General features: G+C 47.3%; 2 protein-coding genes across 2 annotated transcripts; one reads left to right on the forward strand and one right to left on the reverse strand.

The window, feature by feature from the left end:
• Nucleotides 1–1,299: 1,299 nt before the first annotated feature.
• On the forward strand, nucleotides 1,300–2,232 carry LOC139009922 (olfactory receptor 10H1-like). The gene has a single exon (XM_070414037.1). The coding sequence runs from the start codon at nucleotides 1,300–1,302 to the stop codon at nucleotides 2,230–2,232; it is 933 nt and encodes a 310-aa protein (XP_070270138.1).
• A 7,186-nt stretch (nucleotides 2,233–9,418) lies between these two features.
• LOC139009923 (olfactory receptor 10H2-like) lies at nucleotides 9,419–10,411 on the reverse strand. The gene has a single exon (XM_070414038.1). It carries the CDS (start codon nucleotides 10,409–10,411, stop codon nucleotides 9,419–9,421), a length of 993 nt encoding a protein of 330 aa, XP_070270139.1.
• Between the last annotated feature and the right edge of the window lie 7,129 nt (nucleotides 10,412–17,540).

Genomic DNA, 17,540 nt, shown 5'->3' on the forward strand with positions numbered 1-17,540 from the left:
ATGAAATATTGTTTGGCCGTGGAAAGGAATGAGGCACTGACACACGCTACAACATGGATGGACCTTTAGAACATGCCTATGTTATCTGATCCCATTTATGTGAAATGTCTAGAACAGGCAAATCCATAGAGGCAGAAAGGAGATCAGTGGTTTACTGCCTAATAAAATAAGATCATTTAAAAATAGGTAAGTTCTTCATAAGGAAACACTGCTCTCATTAAATCGATGTTATTTATCGAGCATAGACTTGTGGTCGGCAAACTGCGGCTCGCGAGCCACAGGCGGCTCTTTGGCCCCTTGAGTGTGGCTCTTCCTAAGCCTTAGGAGTACCCTAATGAAGTTAATAACAATGTGCCTACCTATATAGTTTAAGTTTAAAAAAATTGGCTCTCAAAAGAAATTTCAATTGTTGTACTGTTGATAGTTGGCTCTGTTGACTAATGAGTTTGCCGACCACTAGCCTAGACTAACGCACCTTTGCTCAGCTAGCGTACTGTTTTAATGGTCATCGGTAGCGCCTACTGTGTGCCAGGTCACATTCCAGGAATAGCTCATTTACTTCTCACCACGGCCGTTTGAGGTAGATAAGGGCAAACGGAGGTACCGAGAGGTGAAGAAACTCTCTCAAGTTTATACAAGAGGCAGAGCAGGGATTCTAACTCATGTTGGCTGACTCCCACGTCCCTCTGTCTGCTGGCGACGTGGCATTGCCTCAGAACGTCCTGACACGGCTCGTGGGAGCTGGAGAAAACCAGAACATTATTCCCACACAGTCCCCTGCCTCTGATTTGTGGCATGGATAACTCCAAAAAAAAAGAATCTGATTGGTTCCTATTAAGTTAGAGACGCACACTGGTCTGAGGAGTTGTCCTTAGGGGGTAGGGACGTCTCACGTACCTGAAGCTGTGAGAAGGGGGCAGGAGGGGGCGGGAGGGCAGAGCAGAAGTGGCTGCTCTGAAGGAACATTTTCACTTTAGGAGAAAACCTGGAGGCATAGTCCTTGGAGAAGCCAGCCATGGGTTCAAGTCCTGTATCTGCCATTTTAACAGCTTCACCTTAAAAAAATTAGACTCTGCACCCCAATATTCCCAATGAGTATGCTCAAGATACTTAAAGTGGGGGTGATCAAGATAGCACCTTCCTCACTAGGATGAGTAGAGGACTGAATCCCAGGCTGCACAGAGTGAGAACCCGATCAATGCCACTGTCATTGATCAGAGCAGCCCCTTGAAGACGATGACCTTTCTCCATCCACTAGCTGACCTCTCCCTGTCACACCTCCACCCAGGCACAGCCTCCATGCCCAGAGCCAACCTCTCAGCAGTGTCTGAATTCATCTTCATCGGCTTCTCCCCCTTCCCCCACCTTCAGCTGATGTTCTTCCTGCTCTTCCTGCTGATGTACCTGTTCACGCTGCTGGGGAACCTGCTCATCCTGACCACCATCTGGGGCGAGCGCAGCCTCCACACGCCCATGTACCTCTTCCTGTGCGCCCTCTCCATCTCCGAGATCCTCTACACCTTCGCCATCGTCCCGCGCATGCTGGCCGACCTACTCTCCACCCGCCGCTCCATCGCCTTCGTGGCCTGTGCCAGCCAGATGTACTTTTCCTTCACGTTTGGCTTCACCCACTCCTTCCTGCTCACGGTCATGGGCTATGACCGCTACGTGGCCATCTGCCACCCCCTGCGCTACAACGTGCTCATGAGCCCCCGTGGCTGTGCCTGGCTGGTGGCCTGGTCCTGGGCTGGTGGCTCGGTCTTGGGGCTGGTGGTGACAATGGCCATTTTCCACCTCCCTTTCTGTGGGCCCAATGAGATCCACCATTTTGTTTGTCATGTGCTTCCACTGTTGAAGTTGGCCTGTGGGGGCAACGTCTCCACAGTGGCCCTGGGCGTGGGCCTGGTGTGCATCACAGCCCTGCTGGGCTGCTGCCTCCTCATCCTCCTCTCCTACGCCTCCATCATAGCCACCATCCTGAGGATCCCCTCGGCTGAGGGCCGGCACAAGGCCTTCTCCACGTGCGCGTCCCACCTCACTGTGGTGGTCGTGCACTATGGCTTCGCCTCTGTCATCTACCTCAAGTCCAAGGGTCCCCAGTCTCTGGAAGGAGACACCCTGATGGGCGTCACCTACACAGTCCTCACGCCCTTCCTCAGCCCCATTATCTTCAGCCTCAGGAACAAGGAGCTGAAGAGCGCTATGAAGAAGACCTTCTTCCCTAAGCTCTAACCAGAAAAAAATACGACAATCTGGGAGGAATTCTTTGGACAGGTGAGTTGGGTCACCTATGCTACCATTGGAAATGGCACCCCGTATACATATAATAACCGATATTTGTCTCACGTTTTAAGCTTTGCAAAGACTCTTGCAGGCAACATTCAAATGGTTAAGTAGCATCAAGGATGTATTCAGGGTGGAAGTATGTATAAGATGAGAACAGAGAAAGTCAGATTCAAGGATTTCAATCTGTTGCAGGATGCTTTGTCAGGTAGCATTAAACCTGGAATCTGTTCTTTTTCTGCCAGAAGCCAGGGTGATCTAATTACTCCCACTACCATCAACCTATATTGCAAAGAAAAATGGAGTCTGGCCTTAACCAGTTTGGCTCAGTGGCTAGAGCGTCGGCCTGCGACTGAAGGTCCCAGGTTCAATTCCGGTCAAGGGCATGTACCTTGGTTGCGGGCACATCCCCAGTACGGGGTGTGCAGTAAGCAGCTGATCGATGTTTCTCTCTCATCGATGTTTCTAACTCTCTATCCCTCTCCCTTCCTCTCTGTAAAAAATCAATAAAATATATAAAAAGAAAAGAAAAGAAAAATGGAGTCTGTCAGACCCCCACCCTCCACTAGGTAGCAGTAGGTGGCCACAACATTGGTATTGTGAGACTACAAAAGTCTAAGCAGAGGCAACCAAAGCACCCTGAATTTCAGCATTGCACAGATCTGTGCAGTAGCCGTTAGAAACAGTAATAAGACAACAGAAAAAGTCAAGAAAACCTCTGCATTGTAAGTGTGAAGCTTGAGTAGCTGCAGAGAGACAGAAAAGTCTCTACAGTTAGCTCCAAGGGCCAAGTCCCACCATGAGAAATCGCCTGCTGTGTTAGAGAGTGATGTGGTTCAGGGCCAGGGCCAGTGGGGCGAGGGCGGGGTGGGGGGGGTGGGGCGGGGGGAGGATACTCTTTGCTGAACCACATAATGAGTGCAGAGCCCAGGATAAAGGTGTACCCACGGCCACACCGGCGCAATGCTACCTGACCATGGGTATGAGGGGGAATTTCAGATCGACTGTACTACACAGTGTTTATAATTTGCTGAAAATATGTGTATTCAAGAGAATGACACATACAGGTATGATATCATCTATATGTGGAACATAAAAAAGCCCAACTTGTAAAAAACAGAGTAAAATGGTGGTTACCAGGGGCTGACGGCTGTGGGAAATGGGGGGATGTTTAAGGGTACAAATTTGTAACCGTGTGAATAAGTCCTGGAGGCCTAATGCACAATATAGTGGTTATAGCAATACTGTGTTATGAACTTCCAAGTTGCTAAGAGACTAGACCTCAATTGTTCCCACCACGAACAAAGAAATTATAGTTATGTGACTGTTGGGTTTGGTCAAACCATTGAATCGATACCCCTCCCCTGGGAGCTGACCTTTGGACCACTTCACAACAGGCATTCCTTTTGCTTAGACCACATTCCACTTGCTAAGGCCACATTCCACTTGCTAAGACCATTATCTCTCCCCTCCCTCCGGATCTTCCCAGGATCCGGACTGCCCAGAGAATTCTCCTCCAAGAAGAAGCCCGCCTAGAGTCCTTTAAAATCTCTGACTCCCCGTCCCTGGGTGCTGGCGCTATTTTGGGGCTCAGTCCAACTGGTCTCCAGATGAACTCATAAATTTATAGTCCCTTAGCACGTTGGGCTCGTGCGTTCTTTGGGCTCATGCATTCTTCCTTCAGTGACCCTAACAGTGACATGATAAAGGTGTTAGTTCATGCTATAGAGATAATCATATTGCAATATATAACTGTATCAAATCAACACATTGTATACCTTAAACTTATACGATGTTATATGCCACCTGTAATATCAATTAAAAAAATAAGGTTTCCTTGCCAAAACCGGTTTGGCTCAGTGGATAGAGCGTCGGCCTGTGGACTGAAAGGTCCCAGGTTCGATTCCGGTCAAGGGCATGTACCTGGGTTGCGGGCACATCCCCAGTGGGAGATGTGCAGGAGGCAGCAGATCGATGTTTCTCTCTCATCAATGTTTCTAGCTCTCTATCTCTCTCCCTCCCTCTCTGTAAAAAATCAATAAAATATATTTTAAAAATATATAAGGTTTCCTTGAAAACTTAAGTCGTCTCTTTATATAAACTTATGCATTTATTTTAAAATAACAATTTATAATAATACGTAATGGGCACAAGTTTATGGTGATACTATTGTACATAACAAAATATAATTTAAATGCCCAAGCACTAAATTAGTTAAATTAGCCAAAGTTAGAGAAAAGGAAATATGTGCATTCCTGTTTAAGTTGAATAGTCAACTCTTCATCATTTGTCCTGAAGTTGAATTCTTTCTCTAGAACTTGAAGCAGTAAAAACATCCCATGTTAACAGGAAGTGGGGTGATTTGGAATTTCAGTGAAAACTGGGGAGCCCCAAGCATCTTCCTTTGTAGGATGCACAGCATGTTTCCCGCTAACTCTGCACGTACGGGATCTCATTACGGCCTCGCAATGGAAGATGAGGGCAAACTCCCATCCACTTAGTTTAAAGAGGAAAACCCGAAGCTCAAACCCGTTGCATGGCTTATCCAAGATCACGCTTTGTAGGGCCAGCTTTCCAATGTCAATCCTTTCAGAGTCCAATACTTCACACAGTGTCTTCCTGCAGTGGGCTTTGTGGGTCCGCTGTCCAATGAGGATTAGTCCCTCTTCAAATGAAACACTCCAGTATCCTAAGAGCTTCTCATCCCCCAGGTTGTTGAAACAGTAGTTAGGATAATATTATCATTTCATGTTTTGGTTTATGAGCTGAGGCCCAGCGGGAGAGGAGTGCGGTGAGGGAATGACCAATTGGACCCACCTACTTTGATGTTTTCATCGTATATCAGTGCCACAGAAGTGGGACCGCATGAAGAGGGCTGTGGTCCAGCAGGCTACTTCACCTGAGCTTCCTCACCTGTCTCCCCCCCTCCCAGAACCTCCTTCTCCAGGAATAGCTGCTCTCTATGGTCCCCAGGACTCAACACCATGGCCACCGCAGATGCAAAGGAGACCTTGCTCTCTCAAAAGATAAAGAGAGATGCTCTGAGGGAGGGGAGGGCAGTAAGGGGGAGAGGGTCAATTGGGGAAGGAAGGGGACATCTGTAATATGTTCAACAATAAAGATAAAATTTTGAGAGAGAGAGAGAGAGAGAGAGAGAGAGAGAGATGCTCTGAATGCAGAAAGGGTAGAAAGTGGTTAAGTGGTGAAGCAAAGTGGCCTTGGTTAAATCACATTCATCTTTTAGCCTCAGTTTCCCATCATGAAAACGGGTTAAATAATATTGTCTCCACTTCTGAGGATAGTTCTGAGAATTAAATAGCATCATCTCTGCAGGGCAATTGACAGTGGCTGGCACACAGTAAGCACTCGATACATGCCAGCTTTTATCGATCTATTAAATATTTGTGGGCTTCTGTGTCTCAAATCCTGGGCTAGTTCTGGGAGTACAGAGATGGGCTTGCTGCTATTCCCTGTCTTTGAAAGTTTCCATGGTGCTGCATGGAATGATTTGCACAAATATCAGTGCTCTCAAGACGTGGACACATGAAAAGGGGCACGGCTGCTGTAGCTTGGGGTGCACCGGCCAGGCCTTCCCTCATTCCTATATCCCAGGGGTTCTCACCGGTGTTCCTCCCTGCCCAGAGGACACTTGGAAGTTTCTGAAGACATGTTTGTGTCTGTTCAAACTGCAGGAGAGAGAAATGTGCTATAATATCTAGTGGGTCAAGGCCAGAGATGTTGCCCAACATCTTACAGTGCTCAGGACAGACTGTACCGCAAAGAAGGAGCCAGCCCCAAATATCAGCAGTTCAAAAATGACAACGTATTCACTCGAGAAGCATTTATGGAGCATCTACTTTGCGCCAGGCACTCTTTTAGACACCACTGGGGGGATACAATGTTGAACTAATTAGACATGACCTCTGACCTCAGTGGTTGCATTTGAGAGGGGAAGATGTGGATATTAAACCACTAATCATGCTAATGAATAGATGATAAATTGTGATGAAAGCTATGAAGAAAAGAAAGGAGTTGCTATTAGGCTTATGGTAGAGATGGTGACTCAGGATGGGGAAATCGGGGAAGGCTTTCCTGAGCAGCTGCTATTTAAGGCCGGACCTAAGGATGTGTAGGAGCCGGTGCTCCAGGTAGAAGCAGCAGCAGGTACCAAGTTCCTGAGGCCCAGCGTGCTTGGTTTGTTGCAGGAGCAGCCAGGGAGAGAGTGGGGCTGGAGAGCTGAGAGGGCTGGGGACAGAGGTGGAGATGAGCACAGAGGGGTTCACACTGGGGTTTGCACTGCATCCTAAGGCTACAAGCAGAGAGGTGACCCTTTATATTCTCCCGTCACAGAGATCCCTCTGGCTGCTGAACAGAGGCAGCTGGTCTGGGGGCAGAGGAGGGCAGGGGTGACACATCCTTGAGGGAGACCGGACTTTCATCCACAAGCAAGGGGGCGGGGTCAACACTTGGGAAGAGCAGAACAGGAGAGGTGAAGGCAGCAACTGCATCTCTCAAGCTTCCCAAAGAAACACGGGGTTGAGGTGGGGGGGTTATAATTAGCCCAGGTGGGGCCCCTAAAGTCTGGAGATCTCCCCAGCAACAACCATGCTCTGCTCTGCAGGTCCTTTAATCACCTCTCTGGGCTCTGGCCCTGCCTTGGGGAAACCAAAGAATGTGGCACAGAGGGGACCATTAGGCAGGAATGACAAACAGCTCGGGACGCAGGGGGTGGGGGACTTCAGGAAGTGGAAGCTCAATAATGGAGGGGAAGGAGGATGGGTCTCTGGGGGTTGGGAGGTGCTGGCGGACACTAGTGGACAGAGGGGTTGGGCTGTGGTGTGGAGGGTCAGTACCCCCAAATCCTGGCTGTTCACACCGGCCTTTTGGCATTTATTCCTATTTTCCATCCCCGGATAAGCTAAGGATGGCTTCTATTATTGGTCCTTTGAGAGAAAAGAAATGCAAGGTGCTTTTTGGGGCTGGGGGGGGGGGGGTGGTGTCTGGAGGAATCTGGGGTCAGGCAATGAGGCATTCACCTTTACTGCCAAATCTAAGGGGCCAAAAAATGTAGGGATCAAGATAAGTCAAATGTCATGAAATATTTTTAAAATCAAAATTAATGTAAAACTTTCCTGATGAATAACATATCAACATTTGGAATAAAGACAGGATACGATACAGCACTTTCACAGCCCTGCCTCACGCCGTGGGGCCTGGAATAGGCCACTTACAGAAACAACACATGTTCACTAGATTCAACCTTTCAAACTGTTTTCCATGTACAAAACAACTGATACCAACTAAAGGAGTAAAAATAAGGTTTACTTAAAGGTCAGAAGGCGTTGACATTGGTCAGCCAAACGAGAACAAGTTGTTTTTTTCTCTGATGATACAGGGAACCACACTCAGATATAAGCCAGACACCCCCTTTGCCGTCAGTTCTGTCAAATTCATACAGTACGCATTCTTACCTGTTTTCCAGGACAACCAGTATATTTCAAGATGCTTCCAGATCTGTGATTAGCTAAAGAGCACAGGAAATCAGGGAAGGCTTCCTGAGGAGGTGCCACTTAAGGTCAGACCTCGGGATGTGTAGGAGGAAGGAAAGGGTGCTCCTGGTCGAAGCAGCAGCGTGTGCCAGGCTCCTGAGGTCAGAGTGCACTTGGTTTATTGCAGGAGCAGCCGGGGAGCTAGTGGGGCTGGACAGCTGGAGGGGGCTGGGGAATAGACTTGGAGATGAAGTGCTATGTCAACCACACTGCAGTTTGTACTGTGGCCCTCGGCTAGCAGCGGACGGGTGATCATTCAGCATGCGGACCACTTAAACATCCCTCATACGTGACAACTCAAGAGAGACAGTCTTATCGTCTGGGACCCCTTCACAATTTATAGGGGAGGCAAAGAATGTTCCCGGATACTTCTAATTAACAATGTTAGATCTTCATGTAACCCAGGAACCTGGCTTTAAAAGGAGTCACACTTCTCTTTAGGGCAAACGGCTTCATGTTTGAACATGACACTTCCATATCAGTGCATCTACAGCCAGAGACCCTACAGCCAGTTTTGTCGAGCTTCCGACATGTCTCCTCAGTTCTTAACCACCTGAGAACAGCATATTTATCGCTTTGGGCTCATTTCATTGCTGCCAGCTAACATTGGTCTTCTCTTTCCAATCTAGATCTTTATTCCTTCTTGGAAAAGATGGGCCTCCTCTGTGTATGCTTCTGAGCCCCAGCTCTGACCCTTACGGGGACAAGACTTTTAGCTAACAGACTTAATCTCTCTTTTTTTAAAAAAAAATATATTTCTATTGATATCAGAGAGGAAAGGAGAGGAAGAGAGTTATAGAAACATCAATGATGAGAGAGAACCATCGATCAGCTGCCTCCTGCATGCTCCACACTGGGGATCGAGCCCGAAACCCAGGCATGGGCCCTGACCAGGAAACGAACCATGACCTCCTAGTTCATAGGTTGACGCTCAACCACTGAGCCACTCAGGCAGGGCAGACTTAATCTCTTTATATCTCAGTGTTCTCATCTTCAAAATGGAGCTAATTTGGCCTCCTTTGTGAAATAGAAGAACTGATATGTGTTAAGCATTTAAGACCATGCAGATCATTAGACATCGGGAAATTCATATCAAACCACAATAAGTTACTACTAGAATAGCTACAATAAAAAAGATAAGTTCGTGTTGGTGAGAATGTGGAGAAATTGGAATCCTTTTACACTGCTGGGGGCGATGTAAAATGGTGCAGCCACTTTGGAAAACAGTCTAGCAGTTTCTCAAATGATTAAACATAGAGTTACCATCTGACTCATTAATTCCACTGCGGGGGGCAGGTATATACCCCCAAATGGTGATGTGGGCATCCCCTCCTCCATGCCACTCTCAGGCACAGGAAACAGGAAGAAGTTGACACACAAGGTCAATATTGGGGAGGCCATTACCCCAGTGAATCGAAGAGGAAAAAGGTCAACCAGATTGGGTGGGGGGGCTGATGGGGGGGGAGAGTACATCTTGAGTTTACAGAGCACTTGCTAAGGGTGGAGGCAGGGGGAGTTCACATATAGGAATCATCACTGATGAAGCATAAATATATACATTTTACAAACAGAAGACTGGAGGGTCTTCACCCACCACATTCCCTGCCGTGAAACCAGCCCCTTCCGGAGCTCTGGAGAAGGAGCCTGCTGAGGACAGTCCTCTTCATGGCGCTCTTCAGCTCCTTGTTCCTGAGGCTGAAGATAATGGGGCTGAGGAAGGGCGTGAGGACTGTGTAGGTGACGCCCATCAGGGTGTCTCCTTCCAGAGACTGGGGACCCTTGGACTTGAGGTAGACGACAGAGGCGAAGCCATAGTGCACGACCACCACAGTGAGGTGGGACGCGCACGTGGAGAAGGCCTTGTGCCGGCCCTCAGCCGAGGGGATCCTCAGGATGGTGGCTATGATGGAGGCGTAGGAGAGGAGGATGAGGAGGCAGCAGCCCAGCAGGGCCATGATGCACACCAGGCCCACGCCCAGGGCCACGGTGGAGACGTTGCTCCCACAGGCCAACTTCACAAGAGGTGGCACGTGGCAGAAGAAATGGTGGACCTCATTGGGCCCACAGAAAGTGAGGTGGAAAATGGCCATTGTCACCACCAGCCCCATGACCGAGCCACCAGTCCAGGACCAGGCCACCAGGCAGGCACAGCCACGGGGGCTCATGAGCACGTTGTAGCGCAGGGGGTGGCAGATGGCCACGTAGCGGTCATAGCCCATGACCGTGAGCAGGAAGGAGTGGGTGAAGCCAAACGTGAAGGAAAAGTACATCTGGCTGGCACAGGCCACGAAGGCGATGGAGCGGTGGGTGGAGAGCAGGTCGGCCAGCATGCGCGGGACGATGGCGAAGGTGTAGAGGATCTCGGAGATGGAGAGGGCGCACAGGAAGAGGTACATGGGCGTGTGGAGGCTGCGCTCGCCCCAGATGGTGGTCATGATGAGCAGGTTCCCCAGCAGCGTGAACAGGTACATCAGCAGGAAGAGCAGGAAGAACATCAGCTGAAGGTGGGGGAAGGGGGAGAAGCCGATGAGGATGAATTCAGACACAGAGCTGTGGTTCAGCCCCAGCATGGCGGTCATTCTGGTGTGGGAGAGAGGGGAGAACTTAGTGGGGAGGGTCTCTGGTGAGTTCTACCTGGGAGGGCTTCCCTGAGGGGCTCGTCCACGTCTTCATGTCATGGTTATCTTATCTGCAGAATAACATTCATAATAATGGCCTGTGCTTCACAGAGCCACTCATGGTTTCAATAAGATCATGCATTTCCAATGCTTACCACGGGTCAGAGCACATAGTAGGAATTCAATAAATAAATAATAATAATAATTATTACTACTACTTTTAAATCCCATTGTTAGGAACTCAGGGTCTCTATTCAGCTCCACCTGGATGGAGCTGGTACTGGACAAGGGGTCACTACCCGACGTGCATAGAAGCCAATACGATGGCACTGGCTTTGAGAAAAGAGAGAGCTTTTATTTGTGAGTTCAGCCAGCAAGGAGACAGGAGGCCAGGCTCAAATCAGTCTACTGGATACAGGTTGTGGGGCAAGATTTAAGTGGTTTCAGCACGAGATCTTCAAGGACAATGGACCCTTCACCTCTTAAAGGATCCCAGCACTTAGGTTCTGGTCATGTTCTGGTCCTTCGGTTCTGTGGGGTGAGCAGTGGAGGGTTGAAAAGTGTTACTGGTGAGCGGTGGTTAGAAACAGGATAGGACCAGTTTGAGCTGGTTCTGCAGTCACAGACACCCCACTTTAGAAGTTGTCATGGCTCCTCGTCATTTTTCTAAATTGCAACGGAAATTTAAAAAGAAAGCAACACTTCAGTCTTTTAAAAAATTATTATTGTGGGATTTTAAAAAATTCTCCCCCAAGGATAGTTTTCAAGAGAGGAAGAAAAAGAGAGAGAAAGAGAGAGAAACATAGATTGGTTGCTTCCTGTACGTGCCCAGATCGAGGACTGAACACACAGCCTAGGTATGTGCCCTGGCTGGGAATGAGCCTGCAGCCTTTTGGTGTATGGGCTGACGCTCAAACCAATGGAGGAGCCACCCAACCAGGGCAATGGGATATTTTTTCAATTTTTTTTCAATTATTTTTTAAATTACAGTTTACATTCAACATTATTTTGTGTTAGTTTCAGGTGTACAGCATAGTGGTTAGACAATCATATACTTTACAAAGTGTTCCCCTGGTTTTTCCAGTACCCACCTGGCACCATACATAGTTATTATAATAGTAGAGGCCTGATGCATGGAATTCGTGCAAGGGGCTCGGCCCTCCCAGCCCCTGCTTCGTCCTGGTTTCCTTGGCTATGTACCAGAAGTGAATCACTGGGTCATAAGGCAGTTCTAGTTTTTAATTTTTTGAGGAACCTCCATACTGTTTTCCATAGTAGTTACACCATACGGTAGGATCTTTAATATAATTTTTGGATTGGAAAAATCTGGTGCTGGTTGGAGTTCACCTTTGAAAAGATAATGCAAATTCTGTGATCACTGTGCTCAAATCTGCCTGCACTGCTGTTGGCAAGGCTTAGTAAGTGTCAGGTGCTGGCTTTTTTCTTTTCATAGAAAAACTCTACATGTTATCCATATGAGTTAAACATTTTTGAGAAGTTTTTTAAAACAGTGCTTCAACAACACTGGGTTGACTCCTTAATCTATTTGATCCTTAGCTTTCTCAACCCTTAAAGGAAGTTGGTCATAATAACCCCTACCTGACAGGGTTGCTATGAGGATTACATAAGACAAACACATAAGGGGTCTTACACAGTGGGTGGAATAAACAATGGAAAGTTAAGATTGAGGGCAGGCATACGTAGTCAGAATTGGATTCTCTTAAAATGTAGCAACCACCCTAACTGGTTTGGCTCAGTGGGTAGAGCATCGGCTTGTGGACTGAAGGGTCCCGGGTTCGATTCCGGTCAAGGGCACATGCCTGGGTTGTGGGCTCAACCCCCAGTAGGGGGTGTGCAGAAGTCAGCTGATCAATGATTCTCTGTCATCATTGATGTTTCTACCTCTCTCTCCCTTCCTCTCTGAAATCAATACAAATATAAATAAATAAATAATGTAGCAACCTATGGTTGTACCTATCTTTTAACTGGTGCATTTAATGCATTTATCTTTTTGGTCATTACTGTTGTTTTGAACTTAATTATGTCATTTTATTTAATACCTGAGTTATGTGTAAATATATTAATAAAATATCTAATATATACATACACCTCCATATGTATATTTAACATATACAAACACAAAAATATGCACTTGCCACTTGCTCCTATTCATTAAACCAAACACACACACACACACACACACACACACACACACACACACAAACAGACAAAACAACAACAACACAGTAAGAACATGGATTGTCACCAAAAAGACCTTGTGTGAGGCATAAAGGAAGTCTAGGTAAATTTCCAAGTGCCAATATTGCAAAGACCCAGGTTACCTGACCACCACACGGCAATACATTTGGAAACTAATGTGAAGAAGGTACCTGAAAGTTCCCATGTACTTGGAGCACAAATATTAGATTGAACCTTTGACAGTGGCATAGTAACATATTGCTCACTAATCTTTGGGCTACACAGAAAATTAAGAAATACTAAGAGCTGAATGATAATGAACAGTTGAAATGACTAAATGAAATGGATTGTGCCCTGGAATAGAAAAAGGACATCAGTGGGAAAACTGGGGAAATTCTAGTAAGATCTGTAGTTTGCTATGTAGTATTATGCCAGTGTTAATTTCCTGGTTCTGATCCTTGCACAAGGGTTCTGTAAGATGCTGGCATTTCAGAAATTTTAATGAGGGGAGCACAAAAATTTCCTGTGTTGTTTTTGCAACTTTTTGTAAGCTTAAAATTAAAGAGAATAATAGTTTAGGAAAACAAGGGATCATCCAAAGTAGCACCAAATCTATCAAGTATGTACAATTAACTTAAATAAGCACACACAAGACCTCCAGAGAGAACAATTAAACCTCCAATTAATAGAAAACACAGCAGATAATATAAATAAATGGGTGAAATGGAAAGATAATATCATAAAGATGTTAATTCTCCCCCAAATTTAATCTCTACATTCGATGTAATATTCTAAAAAAAAATTCAGTTGGATTTTTTGAGAAAGACAATAAGTGTATTCTGATATTTCTATGAAAAGATAATGATCCATGAATAACTAAGTCAACCTTGACATGGAGAGTGAAAGGCGGTGGGGGAAATTGCCTTCTGAGAATCTGAGAATTCTACAAACGTCTTGGAAATAAAGCAATGTAGGCTTATTGCAACGGAAGACAAACAGACCAGCGGCTCGGAATGGAGACTTCAGACATGGAGCCGCTCACAAATGGTTAGGTTCACACCACAGGTAAATCAGAAAATGACAAATTTCTCAGCAGATGCTGTAGAGGAGAGTATCTCTCTATGTGGATAAAAACAAAAACTGGGCTTTCAATTCGTGCCCTGTACAAAGAGAGGACCAAGAGGGATTAATAACCCAATTGAAAGATAAAAACATAGCTAATAAAAGAAAGTATAGTGGAATCCTTGTGATCTAAGGATAGGAAATGAGTTCTTTGAAAAGAAATAAAAAACACAAATCATAAATAAATTCATTACATCAAAATTATAAATCATATTAGCATCATGGATGAAGTGACAGCTGACAGAGGGCAAGAAGATATTTGCAACATTGAGTGAGTCCTAGAGGTCTGCTGTGTACACCACAGAGCCTGTAGTTAACAATACGATGATGTGCACTTAAAATCCTGTTAAGAATGTAGACAACAATGTTGTATTACAATCATCAAACTGATAAGAGACTAGATTTTACTTATTCCCACCACATAAAAGAAATGGTAATTATGTGATGTCATAGAGTTGCTATCACTACAATGGCAATCATATTACAATATGTAAATGTATCAAATTAACATGTACACTTTAAATTTACACGGATATATGTCAAATCTATTTCAATGAACACATGTTAAGAGGGCAGACCTTATGTTATGTGTCTCACACACAGAAAAGTAAAGAGCCACAAGAAACCTGTCAGAGGTGAGGGTATGACCTTGATTGTGCTGATGGTATCACAGGTGTAGGCATATGTCCAAACTCATCAAAATGTATACATTAAACACGCGCAAACTTTTGTATCTCAATAGACACGGACAGGAGATTCATATCTGGAGTCTGTAAGGAATGCCTGCAAACCAATGAGAAAAAAGGCTGGAATTATAATAGGAAGTGGGAAGGGGTAGGCACAGGCGATGTGCAGAAGAGGAAACGCAATCGGCAAACAGGAAACGCAGACCTGCCCTTGCTCATCAGCAGTTAGGGGAATGGGATTTAAAGCAGCAGCGTGGCACCACGTTACCCCTGTTGGAGTAGCAACAATTAGAGAGCTGGATGCTGCCATGTGATGGCCCAGATGCCAAGATGAGTGACTTTAGTCCTTCTAGCAGGTACCTGGGGGCTTATGGCCAAATGAAGGGAGCACTTACCCTAGGTCCCACAAACACTGCTCCTGAGTCTCCCTCTAAATTAAACACACAGGTCAGTGAAGGGACAGAGTCAGGAACGTTCATCTCAGCATCATCTGTGTTGGCAGAGATCGGGGAACAGTCTGGGAGACCCCACTGTCTGTCGGAGTAGAGAATTAAAATCTGGTGCGCCATGAGCCCTAAACAACATTTAGGGGGGAAAAACAAGGCTGACATAGCAATATGGATGGTTCCTACAAACACAGCACTGGGTTAAAAATTAGGAAAAAATAGACCTCCATTACCATATAACGCATCACAGTCAGAACGTCTGTGCAGCAACATACATTTTATAAGATTCACAGAAGCAGAAGGACACACAGGGAACAAATTAAAACCCTGCTTGTTGGGGGTGGGGAAAGGAGTGGGACATAATGATAAACGGGAATAAATAGAACAGGATCATTGTGAAAATCATGATTTACTCAAAGCTCCTAAGTTTAAGTCCAACAAAAATGGGAAATAGTCAAGATGGGGTCCCTCATACATGCCTGTTCATGCCGTGGCCCCAGCCCTGGCTCTGGCCTCAAGCCCTGTCTCCTGGAGCAGTGCCTGCCCACCGTCCTTCCTCTACGCCTCCTCCTGCTACTAGAATCTATTCTGTTCTCTGAGACACACGCAGGTGGTGAGTCACGCAGACCCAGGGTTCAAATCCCAGCCCCTACCGTGCGCTGGGACAAGCAGAGAACTGCCCTCGCAGGTTCTCTATGGGAATTGGATACCAAGTGCTATACAGCGGGTGTTCTCAGGACATGCTGCTGGCATTGCCGGCATCTTTTATGGTCATTGCTGGGCTGGTTGTCACTCATCCTCCCCCAGCAGGTGACACCTATTGGCGCCAGGACAGTGCAGGGTTTCAGCCCCAGTTCCAGGCTCTTTCCTCTGACTCTGTGGATGCCCTTTGGACCCCAGTCCTTGATCGCTGGGTCAGCCCACCTCCTCCTCTCTTCTGGCTACAAACGAGCTCCAGGGTACCAGCTCCTAAATACCCAAATGTTACAAATACACACACACAAAGGGCTCTCTCCGCTTCCTGTCTCCCTCTGGCGCTTTCCTGTGCCACTCTTCCCAGGACAAGCTCCCTGCAGGACGCTCAGGAGGGCTCTCCAAGCCACCTGCACAGTCTGGACTTTGGGGAGAAGAAGGGCCAGCGCCCTCATCCCAGCTCCGGGCTCCCAGCCAGAGCCCCAAGCCGGGCTCCCAGATCCTGTCCCTGTGCCCTTCCTCCTCAAGGGGACACTACTGGACCCACTCAGTTCTCCTTGCTTGTGCCTCTGGCCACAGCCCAAGCCCTGGGCTCACAGAAGTGGACAGAGCCGAGCACAGGCTCAGTGCATAGGTTCTGAAACACAGTGACAGTGACGCCCAGGAAACTCTGAGCCAGAAGCAGACCCTCTCCCTGCTTGTATCTACCGAGCACTGCCCAGCCGCCTGCACCTTGTCTGGGCCCAGGAGAAGCCGGGGACACACAGGAAGGGTACTGTGGTGGGTTGAATTACACACCCCCCCCCCCCCCTGTCCAGTTTAGGCCCTGCACTCACAGAAGTGGACAGGGCTGAGCACTGGCTCAGGTGCACAGGTTTCGGAACCTCAACATGTGACCTTAGCTGGAAACAGGGTGTTTGCAGATGGAATAATATGAGGTCAAAGATGAGATCATACTGGATTAGGGTGAGCCCTTTGCCAGCGGTTCTCAACCTGTGGGTCACGAACAATGAAAATACATCCTGCATATCAGATATTTACATTATGATTCGTAACAGCAGCAAAATTACAGTTATGAAGTAGCAACGAAAATAATTTTATGGTTGGGGGTCACCACAACATGAGGAACTGTATTAAAGGGTCACGGCATTAGGAAGGTTGAGAACCACTGTGGCTTCATCCAATGCCTGGTGTCCTCACAGGAACAGAAGGGGACACAGAGGTACTCCATGGGAAGATGGAGGCAGAGACTGGAGTGATGCAGCGACAAAGCAAGGAGCGCCAAGGCCCACCAGGATCTGCAAGAAACAAGGAAGGACCCTCCCCCAGCACCTTCAGAGGGAGCATGGCCCTACGGACTCCTTGGTTTTGCACTTCCAGCCTCCAGAACTCTGAGGGAATAAATGCCTGGTGTTTTAAGCCACTGGTTTGTAGCACTTTGCCACAGGAGCCAAAAGAAACAAATCCAGTCACACGAAACTACACAGACACGGACACGGACACAGACAAGGACACGGACACAGACACAGACACGGACACGGACACAGACACGGACATGGATACAGACAAGGACACGGACACGGACACTGACACGGACAAGGACATGGACACAGACACAGACACACTCAGTGCCTTCAGAAGCACGCACAGGTGGCTCACACATTCATGTGACACACCCAATGTGACCCTTCTGGCTCAAAACTGCCCTCTCCCTCACCCTGGCACAAAGACCACTCCCTGCCTGGGACTGGACCTGGTGAGCATGGCTGCTGTGGGGGAGGGAGCATGGCTGCTGTGGGGGAGGGAGCATGGCTGCTGTGGGGGACAGGAACCCAGACTGGCTCACCCAGCCTGGGGCTAGATGCTGGGGCTGCAGGCTCCCCTCTCTACCCCACTCACTCCCCATGTCCATCCCTCAGCCAGGTCCTTACTCTGCTCCTCTGG

The sequence above is a fragment of the Myotis yumanensis genome, unplaced genomic scaffold, assembly GCF_028538775.1.
Source record: "Myotis yumanensis isolate MYYU_CA2020_CCGP unplaced genomic scaffold, mMyoYum1.0.hap1 SCAF_5, whole genome shotgun sequence".
Taxonomy (NCBI): domain Eukaryota; kingdom Metazoa; phylum Chordata; class Mammalia; order Chiroptera; family Vespertilionidae; genus Myotis; species Myotis yumanensis.